This window comes from Bombus huntii, chromosome 1 (assembly GCF_024542735.1).
Source record: "Bombus huntii isolate Logan2020A chromosome 1, iyBomHunt1.1, whole genome shotgun sequence".
In the NCBI taxonomy this organism is placed as follows: domain Eukaryota; kingdom Metazoa; phylum Arthropoda; class Insecta; order Hymenoptera; family Apidae; genus Bombus; species Bombus huntii.
In genome coordinates, this window is record NC_066238.1 from 9,295,852 (window position 1) to 9,314,193 (window position 18,342).

The window sequence follows — 18,342 nt, forward strand, 5'->3', positions numbered from 1 at the left end:
CCTCTGCTGCTCTCTTGTTTTCGCTTCTCCTCTCTAGCAGCCTTCCTCCTCGCCACCTCCAACACGCCTCCTTTTTTTCTCCCCTTTTTTTCTCTCTCTCTCTTTCTCCTCTTTATTCCTTTTGCATCCCCCTGGACACGTTGGCGGATGGTAATGGGGTTAGCCAGACCATGTAAACGTACTTAAGCGTCGCTGATACAGATAGAACATAGCGTTCACTGAATTAAAAAGCATTTGTTTCTGTATCGGTTACGCGTTGCGCGATTTGTATCGTCGGCCGGTAAATTGCGTCTTTATTAGCCATTTAACCTAGCCACGCATTGTACGATACTCACGCGAGATATAGAGAAAACTTTTAAACGATTCATCGTCATCGATATCTTACATTCTTTTTTGTTACATTCTTTTTCACTCGCCGATCCTCCGGCTCGAGATATTGTTTTCCTCGTTGTCCAACGTGTCGATTAACGATGATAAATGATCGGTATTGTCGCCATGTTGGTTTGTTAATGTCGCAGTCAGGACACGATTGCAATACCTGAATGTAATTCCCGTGAAGATTTATGAAATTGTGTCCCGTCGACGCTAATACCGCGTAGTCGTACGCGTTCAATGTCGCGATACGAAGACGCTGGAACAAAGAGGAAAGGCGGACCAAGCTATTGTTATTCTAAAATTTGCTTTTCAGAAGACGCAGGAGTATTATTATTAATATTCATATCACCCCTCGTGGATGCCGGAGAAGCACGGGCCCCGTTGCCCAACCATTTTCTTTCCCTCTCGTACCCCTTTCGGGTACAATGGGTTAAGTAGTGCATGTAAACATACTTAAGGGTGTTTGAATGGAAGGAAAGAAGGGAAAAAACCGGTGCGGTTGAAATTAAAAACCATCGGTGGTAACGAGCTGCCATAAACACCGGCCCGTGCATTTATATTTTCTTCCCTTCCCTCCGATCGCATGAACCAACAACATCTCGCGGTCGAGATAATAAAGAATTTTTCTTGTCGTGTCTCTTTTAACGAGCTCGCAATGATTTATCTATATTGAACCTATGAGACACAATTTTCCATAAATATTCGTTATAATTTTCACGGTTTGTGCCAGTGAAATTAAACTGTTGAAAAAACTGAATTGCTATAAATTCGAACGTTAAATTCATTCACCGAAGAGAATTTGGTTTATTCGTATGTTTTACTTATCTATTTATACTTTCAATCTGATTATTTACGTTGTGACTTTGTTTACCTATTGTACACCCTCTGTTTGCTTGTTTACATCTTCCTTCAATTTACGTATATTTTTAGATTATTTGTTTACATTTCGGATTTATCTACGTACATTGTATATTTAGTCGTTTACGTTTTGGTATGACTATTTTTGTACGTTGTTTATTTACATCTTCGACTTATGTTGCGTACAAGTTTTATTTTTATTTCACGGTGCACGGATTTAATTTCCGTGAAGATCAATGATTTGTTGCGACATCTCGAACGTGAAGTCACGCGCGTCTCCATAGTTATTTATTATCGTTTTCCTTCTGGTATCCCCTTCACATCCTTTTTTTTTTAATTTTCCCTTTGCATTTTCCACAGGTCACTCGACGTTATTGCGCGTAACTCATGCGTCGAGGAAATAGACGATCGAGCTTGTAATCGTGATCGAAATATAGATGTCTGCCGTCTGTGGAATAAAATGTATGAAATTTATCAGACGATAAATTGCGTGCACGAGATCGATATCGTAGTTGTTGCAACTTTAAACTCAAGTATTTATTGTAATTATAACGAAGGCTTTATCGTTCGGTAAACGGTCCCATAATTTTAAAGATTAACCGTACCATGTAACATAAAGATCATTTGATAAATATATTTTTAGTACAAGTTTTTCTATTCAGTTCATTTGTATTCGTCACTCTTCGCAATTTCCAATAATTTCCATGATTTTTTTTTTAAACGATCCAAAGTATGAAATCGACAAAAATTCCATACTTCTCATTTCTGTTTCATGTGACGTCGGAATCGACTCGATAACCTTCGTGCAAAACATCGCGAAATTCAACTCGGAGATATCGGTAATCCGTGTCTTGGCTTAACAATTACTAGGTCGATACTCGCGAGCCATCGTCCGTACGATTAATTACCCCCTGTCGAGTGGCGGAGGTAATTGGATTGCAATGAACTCTTATCCTGACGCCGTTTAATCGCGCGACCAGTGACCGCTTTTTATCTATCGATGGTCCATTTCGAGGATGTTTACAAACGCGGATCCTGCTCGAGATAATGGTTAAATATAAATTGTAGCCACAGAAATAGCGTACGGATATCGATAATGTTTCCGTTGCGTATTCGGGGATTCGAAAGCAAATATCCGAAACAAATATCCGATATTCGCCGCTCCTTTCTTTTTTTTTTCGTATTTCGGATAATTTTTGACAATTTTGAAACATTTCGACGCAATTTTTCAATGACGACCTAGGAAGCGATTTCGTTTCATTTGTAAATAAGTTCTGGTCTTATAATAGAGAATTAAATGGTAATTGCTGCGTTTTGTCTTATTTCAGATCGAGGATGATCCGCAGAAGGAGAAGGTAAATACAAAATTACTCTAGTATTCTATTGGAAAACCGAAAAATACTGCGTAATACCAAGACGATCGAAAGGCTAAATAACATAATTATGGTTGTTTTAAATTATACGCGGTGAAAATTATACACTGAACCTTAACACGTAATTGAAGGTAAGGAAATTCTCCTTCGGAGAATTCCGGCGCAAACACGCGGAGGTATGTAGTTGAACCCGTTTCTGCATGCGGTTCGTGTGCAGAATAGGTAGAGTTATCTCGCGTCATCTAAATACCGATATTCAAGGCACTTAGGAATTCTCACTTTTCCTTTACCTCTGTTCTATCCTGACGAATTAACTCAAATTATCTAACAAGTACAAACATCTGCGTGTAATTGTTCCGCTTACTGATTCATTACGCGACAAATGTGTCACACAAAATTTTCTAGTGGTCAAGATACTTTAAGACAAGGATCGTTTATTATACAGATTGCTACTGTCTGGTTTCCTTTAGTATGATTTTCATATATTTCGTTTGGTTTTGAATGGTCACGTTGCTTCGATAATACGTTCCGATTTCACGAATAAATCCTGCATCCAATTTCTGTAAACCAGGGACCACGACCTGTCCCTTTTGCCTTACGGAGAACGATCGGGGAGGTCGTGACAGAATTCAAACAAATCTTGTCCATCACTAACCGTACGAAACGAATTTCTGGACCCTGTCGGGAGATCAGGGCTCCGTCGTCGATCTCTGTGCTCGAATCAAGAAACAGTCAGTGACGTGCTACTGTGACAGAGTAGGTAGTACGTTTCCGGCGACGTGATTCCCTCTCGGACGACAGATTCACTTTTTCTTCGGACGTGAGCGAAATCCAGTCGCTTTCTTACCTTTATCGCTGATAGTCCTAATGTTTTCTCGAGAAAGAATGATAACGGCGGAGAAATCGAAGTTTCTGCTGATTTCTGAAAAATTATTCTACTACTATTTCCGCATTGTCGTTCCACCATCAATTTTTGATGCGATGTTGTGCTATTTCCTTCGTCGGCAACAACGGTATCTCTTAATATTCCACGTATCACTTGTTCTTCGAAACTACAATAAAATCGATAAACGTATTTTTTCATTTCCTTGACATTTTTGCAACGTTTCCGACAACATTTTTGCCGCTGCTGCCTGCTTGTTCTCTGTATTCTTAATCTTCTTACGTGCTGAATCGCACGACGTAACCGGCATACTCGAAAAGGAGTCGATACGTGGGTCCGATAATTCGGCTACTTCAACGAGAAGATCCTTTCAGATCCAAATTCTTTTCCGGATCCAAGCGAGCCTTTTACGGCAAACCAGTGTAATTAAGGACACGAAGAAACCGGTGACTTCCATATCCTGGAAGTCGGACTTACACAAAGTCAAACCAGCCCGGTTAAACTTCAGGTATCTTGATCAACCTGTAAATACTTGTCGGTTCTCTCTGCCGCAAGTTTTCTTCTTTTTGTCGAGCAATGTTGCAACGTGAGGCGTCGGGAGTTTTTGTCGAAGTGAAAGCAGTTACAGTGTTGCAAAGAATGTGGTCGTCGAAGACTAATGTTTCGTGGTAGTTTTGGGGCGGGGTAATTTCCTTAACATAATTTCTGTCGACGCTGCGAACATGCACGTGGCAACAGCCTTAAAGTACAAAGGTTCACTTTACTGAACGACTTTTGGACGGGTAAACTTTTCATAACTACAAAGTAAGTCTTCTAGTCGTAAAAATAAGTGTACTGTGAGCTGGTTTAACGGTGTCTTAAACAGCGACTAACGCACAAATTCTTTTGAATTCCGTATACTATGTCGTGTGCGCGATGAACTCTCTGGAAAATAGAATCGCGTTTCTATCGTCTTCTCCGCTTCGCTACATGCGAAATGGTCGATTATAAAGTTTATACCTGAGAACGGATTCCGACTATGTTTTCTCTTTTTATTTTTCGTAGGAGCAAACAAATTTCAAAGTTTAACTCCTGTAAAATGTTATTTCAATCGAGTCGATTATTTTACATATTTGAACCGTTTATTGTATATCACGAATCAACGGTTAGTCGAAATGATCAGGTAAATAAACCCGAGTAAATCGATACGCACAGATCGCTGCAAAGTGAACATCGAGTTCTGCCTAAATATTCACCGACATGGCGGCTCGAGTCAACAAATATCGACAGAAGTTCATTTTAACGATTAATCCGATTAATGTTATTTACCAGATAACGCGATACATTAGGATATAGGTATCCCATTAAATCTTCTCGTGCGAACGGCGGAACGAGTTCAAATTACTTCAAATAGAATCTCCCCACCGATCTCACCACGAACCCTGTTTGTTTCATTAAAATTCTCTTGAAAACAATTTTCTAAAACGTCTGGTATTCCATTAGCCGTCATTACGATTAACTAGATTACATTAACTCTACGACTTATTCCATTCATTTGCATCGAGATTCTCTTGCTGGAAAGCCAACCGCGCCTTTTCTAATCCTTTAGCTTGAAGTTTCTTCGGCTTTCCGCGCGAGAAAGCGAGCTGATTCGAGCGTGTGTCAAGGTGTGTGGAGTGGGCGGTTGACACGAGCAGTCCCTGAAGTGGAGAAAGAAGAGAATTGACCAGCGAGGCGGAAGGAGGGCTTGGAAGGTAGCATTAAAGTTCCAGGCGGTGTGCTCGGCCGATTCTCGCATCCACCTCGGCTCGCCGCGCCGCGCCGCGTGCCATCGCTTCGCTCTGATATCCATATGCAGTAGCCCGAGGAAATAAGCTCGCTCGTAAATAAGAAAAGTTCTTGCGTCTCTGTGGTTGTTCCGGTCTCCCTTTCCTCTTCGTCTCTCTCTTTCCTTCGGTTCTGTCTCCTCCTCGGGGCTGTTCGCCGGCTTTCTCGGCGCGTGGCTTCCGAGATATCGAGTGATTTGTTGCGATTCGCTCTCTTTTTCGCCGGGACACTCGCAAGAGAACCGGCCACCCCCGTTCGCCACGCGATACACCGATAATTTCGGTGCTTTAGGCACGGTAATGGCGCCGCCACGCAATGCCGTCGATCTGCCACCCCTCCTCACTTGCAATATTATTATTTCCAGCGGAATAATATATAAACGCTGGTTGTTGCGTGTCTGCCAGTCGAAAGGGAATAGTCGTGGGCAATGTCTGAACCAGAACGAGAAAAGCGTGTGATTTTTACGCAGAAATGGCAGGTAGTTAAACTTTCGGTTGCTCGATATGAAACTGCGAATTTCGATATTTCAGGGAACCGTCCGCGTTTTTCACGCGACTCTTTTTTTAGCAGACTTATTTTTATTTAGGAGACTGGCTTTTGCAGACATTTTTATGTGTGCATTTTTTTTAGTTACTATCGCGCGGCCGGATGAATTTCGATATCGACGATAAGATTCGAAATTTCGAATGTTGAAAAATAACAAATGCGCGAATAAATTATCGGGTAAAAACAGCGTAAGGTTCCAAGGTTCCATATCGTCGTCGTCTATCCTAATTCAAAGTTACTCCAGAATCACCTCTTCGAAAATCTGCACATTGCCATCGAAATCGAACTATCCCTAATAGCCTTCGTCAATCACTTCGAGAGTTTCACCTTAAACGTAACGCGCGTTCCATCAAACAAACGTTACGGCGAGCGCGGACGTAACGGCCAATAGGGCGAGTTGACGAGTCTGGACATCCTATAACCGACAATCCAGCACTTTGCGCACCTTCGTTGGCGGCCGTCAGTTCGAGGGAAATTTAAGAGCGTCGCGTCTCGCGATCGCTCAGCCGATTGATTTACACGGCGCAGTATTTTACCAGCGCGCGGCTATTTTGAAAATGTTCGGCTATACCGCTGCGTAGTTTTTCAGAATCGTCGTCACGCTTTCGTCGCCTTTTCCGCCATTCCTTAACGAAATTCTTTCGTGTTGGAAGATTTATAATCGATTAACCGTAGGGAACTGCGAAACTGGGTGAAGGATAACGAGAATTTTCGACAACGTTCGGTAGAAGCGCGATATATCTCTTGAATATTCGTCTATATAACCTCTTAGATGTTATCTGTAAGAAGGAAACTGTTCGTAGCAAATGGACTTTTATTGCTATTACTGGAAAACAAAGTTGTATTCCTTTTATAAACCCACAAACTTTTATCAAAATTAGCGTCGGGTACTTCCCGCATATTCGCCAGCAGTTATTTCCCCCCCGTTATTGAAGATACAAGAAAGTTACGTTCCCTCGGAAGAGGAGACACGGAGCAATACTATAAAAGCATATAGGCGGGCATCGACTGCCGTATCGCTGTTATAAATCATATGAAATGCGTCCATGAATTAAATATTTTCACGTACGTTCACAACGCATTTTTGTACGAATTCGTTCCACACTTTATCGACGTTGAGATAAACTTTTACGCGTCCCTGCACTAAACGGCCATCGAGGAAACCGAGAAACGTTTCTTTAACTACATGCTGTCCATTCGAATAAAAAGCATCGTTCGTAAAGCAACGATGTTGGATTTTCTTTAATTAAACTCTGACGACACATCGGTATATTCCAACACGCGATAATAAAAGGATAAGCGAAAACCAAGGGATTTGGAGGGATTTTTCAAAGTACCTAAACGAGCAAACATCAACGCGAAAGACTACCGAATCACCCCTGTCGAAGGACACGTTGAAGATGTTAACGAGATTGCCCCTTGAAGGCGCGTAACGTAGCTCGATACCGATACTACGTATGATCGAATCCGATTTGGACGAGTGTCGACCAAATAAAAGTCGACTAATCGATCGAGCCAATCCGTAAAACGCGATACATTGGTGTTAATCCAGCGAAGAATCCTCTTCTAGCTACAAGCTATTCTCTGTTCGTTAATGGAATTCTCGTAGGACGTGGCCCTACGTGGTTCGCCAAGTGTCGAGCAGCTAACGTGGTCGTGGAAAAAGGAGGTCGAAAGTGCTGGGCTACGGTAGAGGGGAAGAGGGACAGAGAAACAAAGAAGTTGGCAGAGGGAATACGTTTCACGTTTCTTATCCCGTGAAATCTTGTGAATGATTGCCGGTGATTTACCGGAGCCCGACTGATATCTCTCAAATCTCGAAAGTTATGGCGCTGCCGTGGTGTTCGCAGCATTTCGCGAAAAGTCGACACCGGATTCTCGCCGCGCCTGTGTTCCAAGAGATTCGTCGGCTGGAAAAAAGTTTTGGCGGTACCGTCTGTCTGCTCAGTTCGTTCCAACGATTCCCCCCTTTCCATTCGTCCATTACACGGAATGATATTTTCGAAGTCCTGGCGCTTCTTCGACGTGAGAAAAGAGGGTTGGATGTTGCTTTTCTTCCCTCCATCCTCTTATGATATCGTGTCATTCGGTAATTCAAAAAGCAGACGCGATGTACGTATAGATATGTATAACATAGATACAGTTGTTAACAGAATTTGAAAATTGATCCGGTACATGGTGTGTCGAATCGCAACTCGGTCTCCCGAATAAAAATCGGGGATCTTGATCGGGGGTGGAGCGATTTATAACCGTGACACCCTAGCCGGCGGGAATTCGCGTGGCGAAAGAATTCAAGAAATAACTCCCTTTGTGGGTACGCGCAGAGGGAGCTGCCGAGTCAGGAATTCGAAAGGACTGGTACTTTCGAAAAGGCTGGTGGCGACGCCGGAAACGCGGAACAGAGACGTTGGGTGGGTGATCCTGGAAGTCTTTGCCCTGAGTTTCGACCAAGGAAGAAGAGAGGAGACGTGATGCTGATGCGACGCGACGCGACGCAGCGCGGCACGGCGTCCAGAGTGGCTCTGGCCCGGATCTATATATAAAATAATCCCCAGAAATGGAGGGAATAAATCACTCGAGTCGTGAGAGGCATTCCTGATCAGATAGGGGTCGGAAACGGGATAAAAACGTTCTGTCTCCTTTTGGATCGCAAGGAACTTTGCTCTGACCGTTCGCCACCCTCTCCCTCTGCCACCCTTCGGGCTTTTCATGCGGCACCACCGCATCCAGCATTCGCCCTTTGTGCCCATTGGCAGCACTCCATTATTCGACCACGTCAATTACAGCCTGCGCGCCTAACGACTGAAGAATTCGACGTGCCGCCGCCGCCGCGAGACACGGGGCCCTTACGTTCCTCCCTCTTTCTCCGTCTCTCTTCCTGTTCTCCTGTCGGACAGTCGAGTACGCTCTCGAGCGGAGCGCCAACCTATTGGGAATTGATAGGCGGAAGGGTGAGTTTCGAATCGACGGAGTCGAAGACCACCGAGTCGAGATCCTCGAATATGTTTCCCGACTGGACGCTCATTTCATCCCCCGAATCGGTTCCGTCCAACCTTCTCTCGTTCTTTTCATTTTGTCTTAGGTAAATATTTAGCTCGACTCGATCGAACGTGTTCCTAAATATTTGAATTCTCCGCGTCACGAGCTTCTTTCCAGGACACAGACGGATTAGAAGCGATAAGGACGATTTGCGTATATAGAATTATTTTCATGTTTGGGAGAATTGTAGTTTGCGGGAGTCGTGGTACGATTTGGATATACGAAGTCGAGAGAACTACCAAATATAGGAAGTTTCTTTTTCCCGGAGAAGAAAATGTTTCGAAGGTCTTATATCAACCGTGTCAAGCCCCGATCCTCAACTTAAACATTGTCACGATAACCCAATATTCGAACCATTCGTCACTGTACCAATCTACCCTAAGAATCTTCCATCTATTCCTAACGTTATCTCTGACGCACAATAATACCAAAGCCAAAATCGCAATCGTAGCGAAACAACGTATAAACAAGGAAGCATCGTGTCGGGAGCTTTTAAGACGCGAGATCTAGACGAGCTTCAATGTGTGACATGCAAATAATCAAAGCTTGATGAATATCCCTGACAGAGTAATGAGTTTTCCTAGGGACGCAGCATCAGGAAGGACTCCGGGAGCAGCCACCCCTAGGCGCGAGAAGTCGCAAGACTCGGCGCTGAGGGAGCGAGATAATTCCAACATTTTTCATTTCGACGCTCACGCGCCATTCGTTTGATCTCGGCCGCCTAATGAAGCCGATCGATCCTGTGGATTTTTGATCTTAATTCGACGAAGATTGCGACTCCTGATTTTACGCGTTCGAATTAAACATCGTTGCGCCGTTTCAGCCAACTTTCGACTTTTTTCCCTCGACCTACATTTCTCTCATCTCCGGCGTATGCTCGCCAAGGAATAGAAGGGTCGGCAAAAGACAGGCCCCGATCAATTTTTCAAGAGAAATCGCCTGGCAGTGGCGGGGGAGGTGTGGACGAGTCTAACAATAATTGATTAAGAGATGCGAGGGCACGGATAGGGAACCAGGCTACCTTCGTTATTTTTTCTTCGACGCTCGATAGCGACCTCTTTCCTTCTCCCTTTTCTTCTTGACGTTACCCTCTTCTCATTATCTATGGACTCGTTTATGAGTCGCGAAATTTTCATTACGACGAGAGTGCTAGAGTAAACTTGGAAAGTTCTACGCGGAGAAACACTCGCTGATTCTATGATTAATTAATATTAGAAGGATCAGTCGAGTGACATCGAACGTTAAATTTTTGTAAATGTTCCTGGATTTCTTGGAAATCTTTGAAGACCAAGATGAAGAGTCGTTATTCCGTCAAGGATGATACTCTTATACGTATTCATATATATCAACTTAGAGTGGCTACGAAATTGTACGCTATCAATGATTAGAGCCAAGCGTATTAATATATACAAACTGTTGATGATAATTCAATTTGTTTTTCTATAAAATAAATTTTACATTTGTATTTTACGCAAAAAGGTTTGCGTTTTTCGTATCGCGCACGGAATACGGTGTATGATATAAATATAGAAAAGATTAAAAGTACCCTTTGCACGAATGCCATTCCGCCCATAACGACCCAGACGAAAGAAGAGTAGCACGATTTCACTGACGTTTGAAACAACGTAGGAACCGTGAAACCGAATGGAGCACCTCTCCTGTTTCGCTCGTTTATCCGTTTCACTGGTACGTCCGCCTCTCTATTTTCTTTTCTGGACGTCTCTCGCGTCACGAGGCCCTGATTGATGCGTCGAAAGTCCCCGTAAAAAGGCCGCTGCGTGAGAAGTAAACGTTCGCGAGCAGTCGTATATACATCCTTCGTATATATCCGTGAGTCGTTAAGTAGAAATTTGCTCTCGAGTGGCATCAGAGGCGTGACATCTCCAGCGCGTGGAAAAAGGTTGTGGCGGCGCCCATTATAGGAGCAAGCTGGCGGATACGCTACTCCATATGTCGCTACCAATATCGGCCGGTCATCGATCATTTCGAACTTCTTCTCTGAGTACCACCCATTCGAGGCCACCGATTTGGGACGGTATGTAGTCGCAACGATGCATGTCTGGTCGATCTCCTTGTTTTTGTATTTTTTCTCTTTCTTTCCTCCGTTTTTTGTTTCTTGCTCATCGACGAAAGTTTCGGAGAAAAAAGCCAAGGGATCCGCAAATGGATCGTTCGTTCGTGCAGGCGTTTCGAATCGTCGAGGCGGTGACTTTTTCTTTTTTGCCAGTGAAAGAGCGCTTTCACGTAAATTAATCGAAACGCCGCGAAATGTGAAGAGCGATGCAAATTCTCGTGCTCTATCGCTTTTCTTCTTCTGTAGGTAGCTACCCTTTTCAGAGATAGGCGTATAAATAAAAAAAAAGGAGAAGGACGAAAAAAAACATACGATAACCACGTATATGTGAGTTTCGACGCGGTCGCCCGTGGATGTAGCAGAACGCGCGCGTAATTCCGCCGCGGTCGTGATAAATAGACTGGAGGTTACATCGACCAGCTTCGAACATCGTAACAAGGTATCGCGCGCTTCTTCCAACGTTGTCGATCCGAGAAGGAGGAAAGATCGTTCCCGTTGTACGCTGATCGTGTTTACTCTGCGCCGTCGGTATATATCGAAGGTCTCTCCGCGGTTGGAATGCTGATCGCTTCTCCTCGAGTCGTCTATCTGACCTGCGTACGTTCGGGCACGCACGTCTGATTTATGCGTTGTCGCGGTAAATTTATGGGTTCGCGGACGAACGAAGTTATGAGAAGGAGGATCGTCGCTGCGTGTCCCTAGGAAGCGGCAGAAACGCGAGGAAAAGTCGAAAAGTCATCGGTTGCACAGGGGGGAGAGGTCAGGCCGTTTAGTATGCGCTCCCATGCTCCCAGCATTTCCATTAACTCCATGGCTGACTGGTTGCTTGGCTGGTTGGCTGGCTGACTGGATGTATCGTGGGATACGAGTATAAAGGATGTTCGTAAGGGATGCCTTCTTCTGTCTTGCTCGCCACATTATCGCGTTACGTGTTACACGGCCGTTAAGGTAACGACTTGGACAAACTTAACGCCATTTTCGTAATTCTTCTTCCGGGTACGTGCGCTATTGCTTCGGTCTTGCATTACTGAACGAATCGTAATCGTAGATGAAGCTGAATGAGGATCGAATTTAGATAATCCAGACGTTGTCCGTTCTTTGTAGAATCACGAATTAGAAATACAATTTTCTCCAATCCTTCTGCAGATCTTACTCGAGTAATTAACCTTTGGTAGAAACTAGAAGAAACAGTACTTCGTTAAACTTGCGGTACAAACTACATCGTGTATAGAGATTTCAAGGGCATAAAATCAGCAACGTGTGCGAGGACATCCGTAAAGAAGGCGGAATGCACGGGCATCGGATGAAGTCGTAAAGCAGGACGAGGGTAAAAGACCTGGAAGCAGGAGAAGCGAGTCTATAACGTAGGATCGTCGCGCGCCTACCCTTGGTCGGAGGTGTGGAAACGACCCGAAGTCGTTTTCCCGTCGGGTCTCCGTGTCGTTGGGAACACACGATCCTGTATACCATACAGGAGACCGCCATTTCACGTATGCGCACACGTTAGGGTGTTGCCGAGACGTTGTGAAGATTCATGACGCTCGGAGAAAGTTCGAGGGGACCAAGTAAATGGAAAAAATCCATTACGCGGTTTTATTCAGTCCGCGACACGATATCGAACTACCACTTTTTAATTATATTTCTGGCAGCACGCGGACGCGCATTCTGTCTCTCCCCATGGGAGTCCTTCAATGGGAATTTTTACTTCTGTAATCGGGACCGTTCGCTGAAATGCGCGACCACTTTCGTTATTATCCAGATCATTCTCCCTGTCGGATTCGCTGAATCTAATTATATGCTGGTCCAAGTGCTTTTTTTCATTTTCGTTCTTTTAGCTTGGAGCGCACACAGATTAAATTCAGTGGGAAATTGTAGCGATCAAATTTATCGAGATTTCAATATCGAAGCAGGTTTGATAACTAATAATAAAAATCTCGCGACCACTGGTTGGAGAACTAAAAATTTACAAATTATTTTCTGTCACGAACTCGACATTGATCCATCTACCAAAAATATATTTCATTCTTTGTATAAAATCGATGCTGAAAAGTTTAAAGCGTTCCTTCGGAGCTTTAATGGTTTCCTCACTCATCAATTACTCACGCACTCGCAACCGTCTCGTGCAAAAAGAAACAACTATTTTTCATCAACGGTTAATTGCCAAGAATGACGTAAGAGGACAACGGAAGAACGATTTATCTTCTCCCCCGCGTCGCGACACGATTATGCAGGACGAAACGGCTTCGACATTTTCGTTGCGGGTTAAGAGGTGGTAGAGAGCCATGTTCGCTCAACGAGGCAGAAGGAAAACGAAAGCTCGCGTTGAAAGCAAGAACGAGGTCGGCGGTTACGAGCGTCGGGAGACGTTCTTTGGGAAATCGTGCCTTTCGAGTGGTTCGATGAATTTGTTTTCCCGCCATTCTCTTCCCTCTCTTCCGTACTTCACTCATTACGATTACACTCAACTTACTTCTCTTTGCCGCTATGAAAGCCAAAGGTTTCTCGTCGATCGTCCTTCGATGTTCTGCAGTTTCGCGAGGTTTACAAGCGAATATTTGATCTTCTCTCGTGATTTTTTCGTCTCGTGCACGAAGTGCCAAGAAAATTTAGCTAAGGTTAACTGTTAAGTTTTGAATTTATATAATCGATATTTCGTGAATTAGATGCAGTTCCTATCTATTGTCTCTCCGCACGAATATCCATTTAGTTCGGCTTAAAAGCATTGACGAGAATGTTGGGAATTGTGGATCTTAATTGCCGAAATAAAAGTAAAGGAACACTAAGGTTTCACTTAGAATTCATATTAAAATAGTTTTAGATTTATTTAATAAACGATTTCCAGGATCTTCGTCGATATACATTTGCACGCGTCTCGGCATTCTCTTTGTCTCACCATCTTTTATATCACACTGCCGACGGAACAGTTACATTCATCTGTTTTTCCAGACGCTGTGCACACACATACTTCCATACATTCATATTCACATACGTGTGTCACTACTACGCGGCTAATCTAGTCTAGCACACAAAATTATACATATCTCAATAGAGAACATGGGCCAAATTTTTCTTAAAACAATGGCGTATAACTCGGAGAAACAAGGAATTTCGGACAGTCAGGAACGAAAGGATGATTTGTAGCGAAACCAACGTAAAACGTAATACGTGAGCGAACGCGTGCACCGACATACGATCTTTCACAGAGATCAAATATTTTCGTAATTAGCCCTCTCCCAGTCACGCATCGGCCCCCTTCCTCGCCCTCGTCCATCCTGTGCTACCATTGGAATTGATTTAATAAAGAGCCACCTTGCGTCCATTTCTGCGATCACGTGCAAATTGGATGGATGGTTATTGCAGCCCTTCGATTTCGAGTTGTACGTTTTCGAAATACGATTGGATATTAATAAAATAACTGCGATACGGTCATCCAACGACGATCGGCGAAATTAATCGCGGGCCTATTGTGTACCGTCCTTTGTCCACGTTCTCGTAACGTGTCCCCGTTGCTTCGTTTATAGACTCTGCCTGCGCAAGATAAATAATCTGTAAAATTGATACAAACAGCGTTTACGCTGTTCTCCACTTTCAGTGCTTTCGTTAACTTTGCGTTATCACGAAAATCAAGATCGCGAGTACGTTTTCTATATGTAATGATCTAGGGATAGAAACAAGTAGTTAGGTATATAATAACTCGACCTTGTACAGTGGCTACTATATTAAAATTCTTCTGCTTAATCATAGAATGATTACGATCGTTTAGATTCATCAGAATTATAATCGGAGAATGTACATTAAAAATGTACCTGTCGCGTTTTTCTTCTGTGATCGTTACACTGTAGATCTTCTAAAAGATACGTTATCTGAATTATCGTGCGCGCCAAATGGAAGTCTCAAGTATGCAGGGACCATTTTTTATTGTTTTCCGAGTCGCCAGTTTAACAGCCCTTCGATAGCCACGTGCCACGACACATCCTGCATTTTAGAAGGGAAATTCGCTGGACGTGTTTCGACATACTCGTAGGATGTTCGATCGGCACAACAAGTGCCTCTTCCTTTTTCCTGTTCTCCTCGTCTTGTCAACGCGTCCTTTCCCGATTCCTTTGAACCCGGCTCTCTCCTTACCGTCAGTCATGCTTTCCTCCTCCCGGTTTGCTAAGAAGTTTGGCAATTTGTAAGCCAGCGTCGTCCACGGGGATCGAGGATATACGCACGTGCTATGTGGCCGTGCATGCTTCCGTGTATGTACGCGAATCATGCATATATGCATGACACATAATATACATACATATATGCATAAGTGGCAGGACCGAGTTAGGGATGAAGAAGGAGAATCACTTCTACAGAAGGGCAACGGGAGTCCTTTGAAACTGACTGCTGCGCGACACCGCACTTGCGTTTATTTCAATGAAGCTTTTAGCTACGACTGTATCACGGCTTTTCCTTTTCATAAATGGTGCAACTCTTCGAGAAGAGCATCGAAGGGTCTCTGGTAATCCTTGAATCCACACTGTCCGTAACTCTTGCGGAACAAAGTATTTTGTTGGATAAATTCGCTCGTTGCCTGAAAATACTGTTTATAAGGAGGCTGAATTCTCCTATTCGCTAAAAGGTCCTGACGTCTTACAGCAAACGGAGAAGATGTTGTTGTTTTGTGTCGTTCGAGCTTTATATTATATGCGTGTAAATAGGTGATGCTATTCTACTATTAAAATTTTAACGCATAAAAGTTTTTTACGATAACTGTCCGAATACTTTCCACTGAACCACTGTATAACGTAAGTTAGCCTTCCTAAAAAAAAGTTCAATTCCGGTCTCATCATAAATTTAAGCACACTCTGACATAAATTAAAAAGATTACCTTTAGTATTCAAAAAAGGAAAAGGGGAAACGAAAACTGCGAGAGCTTATTTACGGGACAGTCGTCGGGGCGCCAGGGTTTTTGCAAAATTAATTTCTGTCGCGTCAAGTACATATTTCCTCGGCGAGCGGACAGCCGGGACAAAACAATTTGCGATTGATTCCGCTGCGATTGTCAAAGGGTGTCCTCGCGACCGGTGTGCCCGTGATCATTTAGGTGAAATACAAGCGAAAACAATGTACGCGTGGATCTTGCGTTAATCGACGTCGTGCGCCGTTTTTGCGCTCACAATTTCACCGTTTTCCATGGCGCCCGTCCCGTTCCATCGAATTTGAACGCGTGTTTGCCAATTTGTTCTTTCGCGTGATGATTCCAGGACTGTAGAAATAATATTCGTAAAGTATCACCTACTAATTGCAAGGAAATGTAACTTCTATATAGTCAAAAAGAAATTTAAAAGATTCAAGTTAGAAAAAAATATTTCCTGCGCAAAACGTGTAGATGCGGAATTGACTCTCGATTAGGTTTTCCAGAACACCGTTAATTAACATAAGTGAGCGACGTTAGGCGTCACGTCGTCGCAAAATGCGCAGCACAGAGATCGGATAATTTCGTGATAATTACACGTTCATCAATCAGAGCCACACAATATACCTCGTACAATTAGTTTTGTGGAATAAACTAGTCCCCAACGCATTAATCGTCAGTGATAATTATTAGCGCGCCGAGATGGCGTGCCGATACTCACGGAATCATTTCTTTCGTTTTTTCAACGATCTCGTTTGACGCGCGGTAAAAAAGAAAAGCGAACTAACCTACCACTGTGAGCGGGGGTAGTAAAGTGAAGTATAATTTTCAATTTTGCGATGTTATCCGTATCGATCGAGGCAAACATGAATTTCAGATTGTAGGCGACGCTGAACGTCGCCGGCTTTATCATGCAAACGGCGTTTTCTGTTTAGGCGTTCGAACGAATAAAAACACGCAAAGGAATTTATGAACCGGCAGCACGAGCTTTCCGCCGCGAAACGGGAAAAGAGAGCAGTCGGCTGACGCGTTATCGAGCCAGCTGTAATTCATCTGGTAAATCCTCCGGATCCTAATTTATGAAACGGCGCGCGAAACAGTATCTCCGTCTTTTTAAAATCGCCGGAAACGCGTTGGTGTTGCACACGTGTTGCGGCCTGTTGCTATTCATACGTATATGGCATCCGTCTACGGTGTGTTTCTTGCGAGCAAACACAAAACGCATGACAACCATTGGCGCCGTTTATACTATCATCCATAAGTATGTATTTTGACATCTCCTAATTATTGCTAATATACGCTAACTCACTTACCGTGGAAAACTTTTACGTCCGCGTTTGATTCCAATTATAGCTCGGGTAGAGAATTAACAATCGTGGAACGTTGTTCAATCATAACTCAGAAAATATAAGAAAAATATTAAACCTTTGATCGAACTACATCCCGGATGTTTAAATATTTACAGTCGATAGCGTACGTTCCTGAGGGATTTTATTCTATTTTATCCTAACGACCACGAGTAACAACCACTTCGTTTCATGGAATCGATTTTGTATATTTTCGTAAAAATACTAAGTTTGTCTTCCTTTTAAAGAACTTCTCGAAAGTTTACACAAACTCGCGGAAAAAATTAGTACCATTTTGTAAAGCGAAGGAACGGTGCGGCAAACTTTGAGACAGCGAGTTATTGGCTGGAGTAAAGTTCGCGTAGCTTACAGCGTCTACTTTTTCTACTTCCAACCGTAGTGAAAAAGCCTTCGCTTGCAATTAGCTCTCGTTACAGGAATCATTATCGTTCCACCGTGTAAAGACGCGAGAAGACACACGAATCTTCTACTTTAATTCGCGTTACGCGAATTAAAAAGTTCAAGCTCGTTGAATCCAATCTTCTTTTCGCCGCCGCCACGCCACGGAATTTATTGCACAGGACATCCGGCGGTCTACGGAGGGACTCGGTTTTTACCGCTGCTGAAGCGTGAACTTGACTTTGTCGAAGTTCCAGAGCGGCCCGGAGGGAAAGAACCGCTCGTAAACGTCTACTTGTGAATGAACTCGCGACTGCTCTGCATCTGGTCTTAATGAAAAAGAATTCGCGACCAGATGCCTGCTACTTTTTTCCCTGCCGCGTTTATCTCGAAGCTTCGCTGTCGTATCTTCGAAAGCGTCCTAGTCGCGTTTTAAAACCGTTAAAGATTTTCCACGACTTCTTACATTCCGCCAGAGCTTGCCATTCAAATCTACAACTTCGATTGTACTTCGATAGTTTTTTTAACGGAAACTCGTCTTCGATATTGTCCACGGACGAGATTACGAGGAAATAATTGATAGCAACATAGTGAGCAAATTTGCATTGCAAACGCTCGATCACGATCGTGGGAATGTCCACTTTGTTGAATCGATTCATCGTTAACCTCCGCTGTGTTTTCCGCTCGATTGCTAGAATCTTCTAGTAGCGAGAAGGTAATATAAATTTTTCATATACATACGTACTTAATTACTT

General features: G+C 43.5%; 1 protein-coding gene across 6 annotated transcripts in view; it reads left to right on the forward strand.

Annotated features, from left to right (window-relative positions):
* The window catches only part of LOC126868462 (3-phosphoinositide-dependent protein kinase 1), a 407,826-nt gene that overhangs the window by 63,707 nt on the left and 325,777 nt on the right, over nt 1-18,342 (forward strand). For 4 of the 6 annotated variants that reach the window (XM_050623970.1, XM_050624053.1, XM_050624229.1 and 1 more), the window contains one exon: nt 2,562-2,588. The exons of the other annotated variants lie outside the window; for them this stretch is intronic. In XM_050623970.1, the coding sequence (XP_050479927.1) occupies nt 2,562-2,588 (27 nt within the window). Of the gene's footprint in view, nt 1-2,561; nt 2,589-18,342 lie in introns of those variants that run through there. 6 annotated transcript variants of the gene reach the window in all.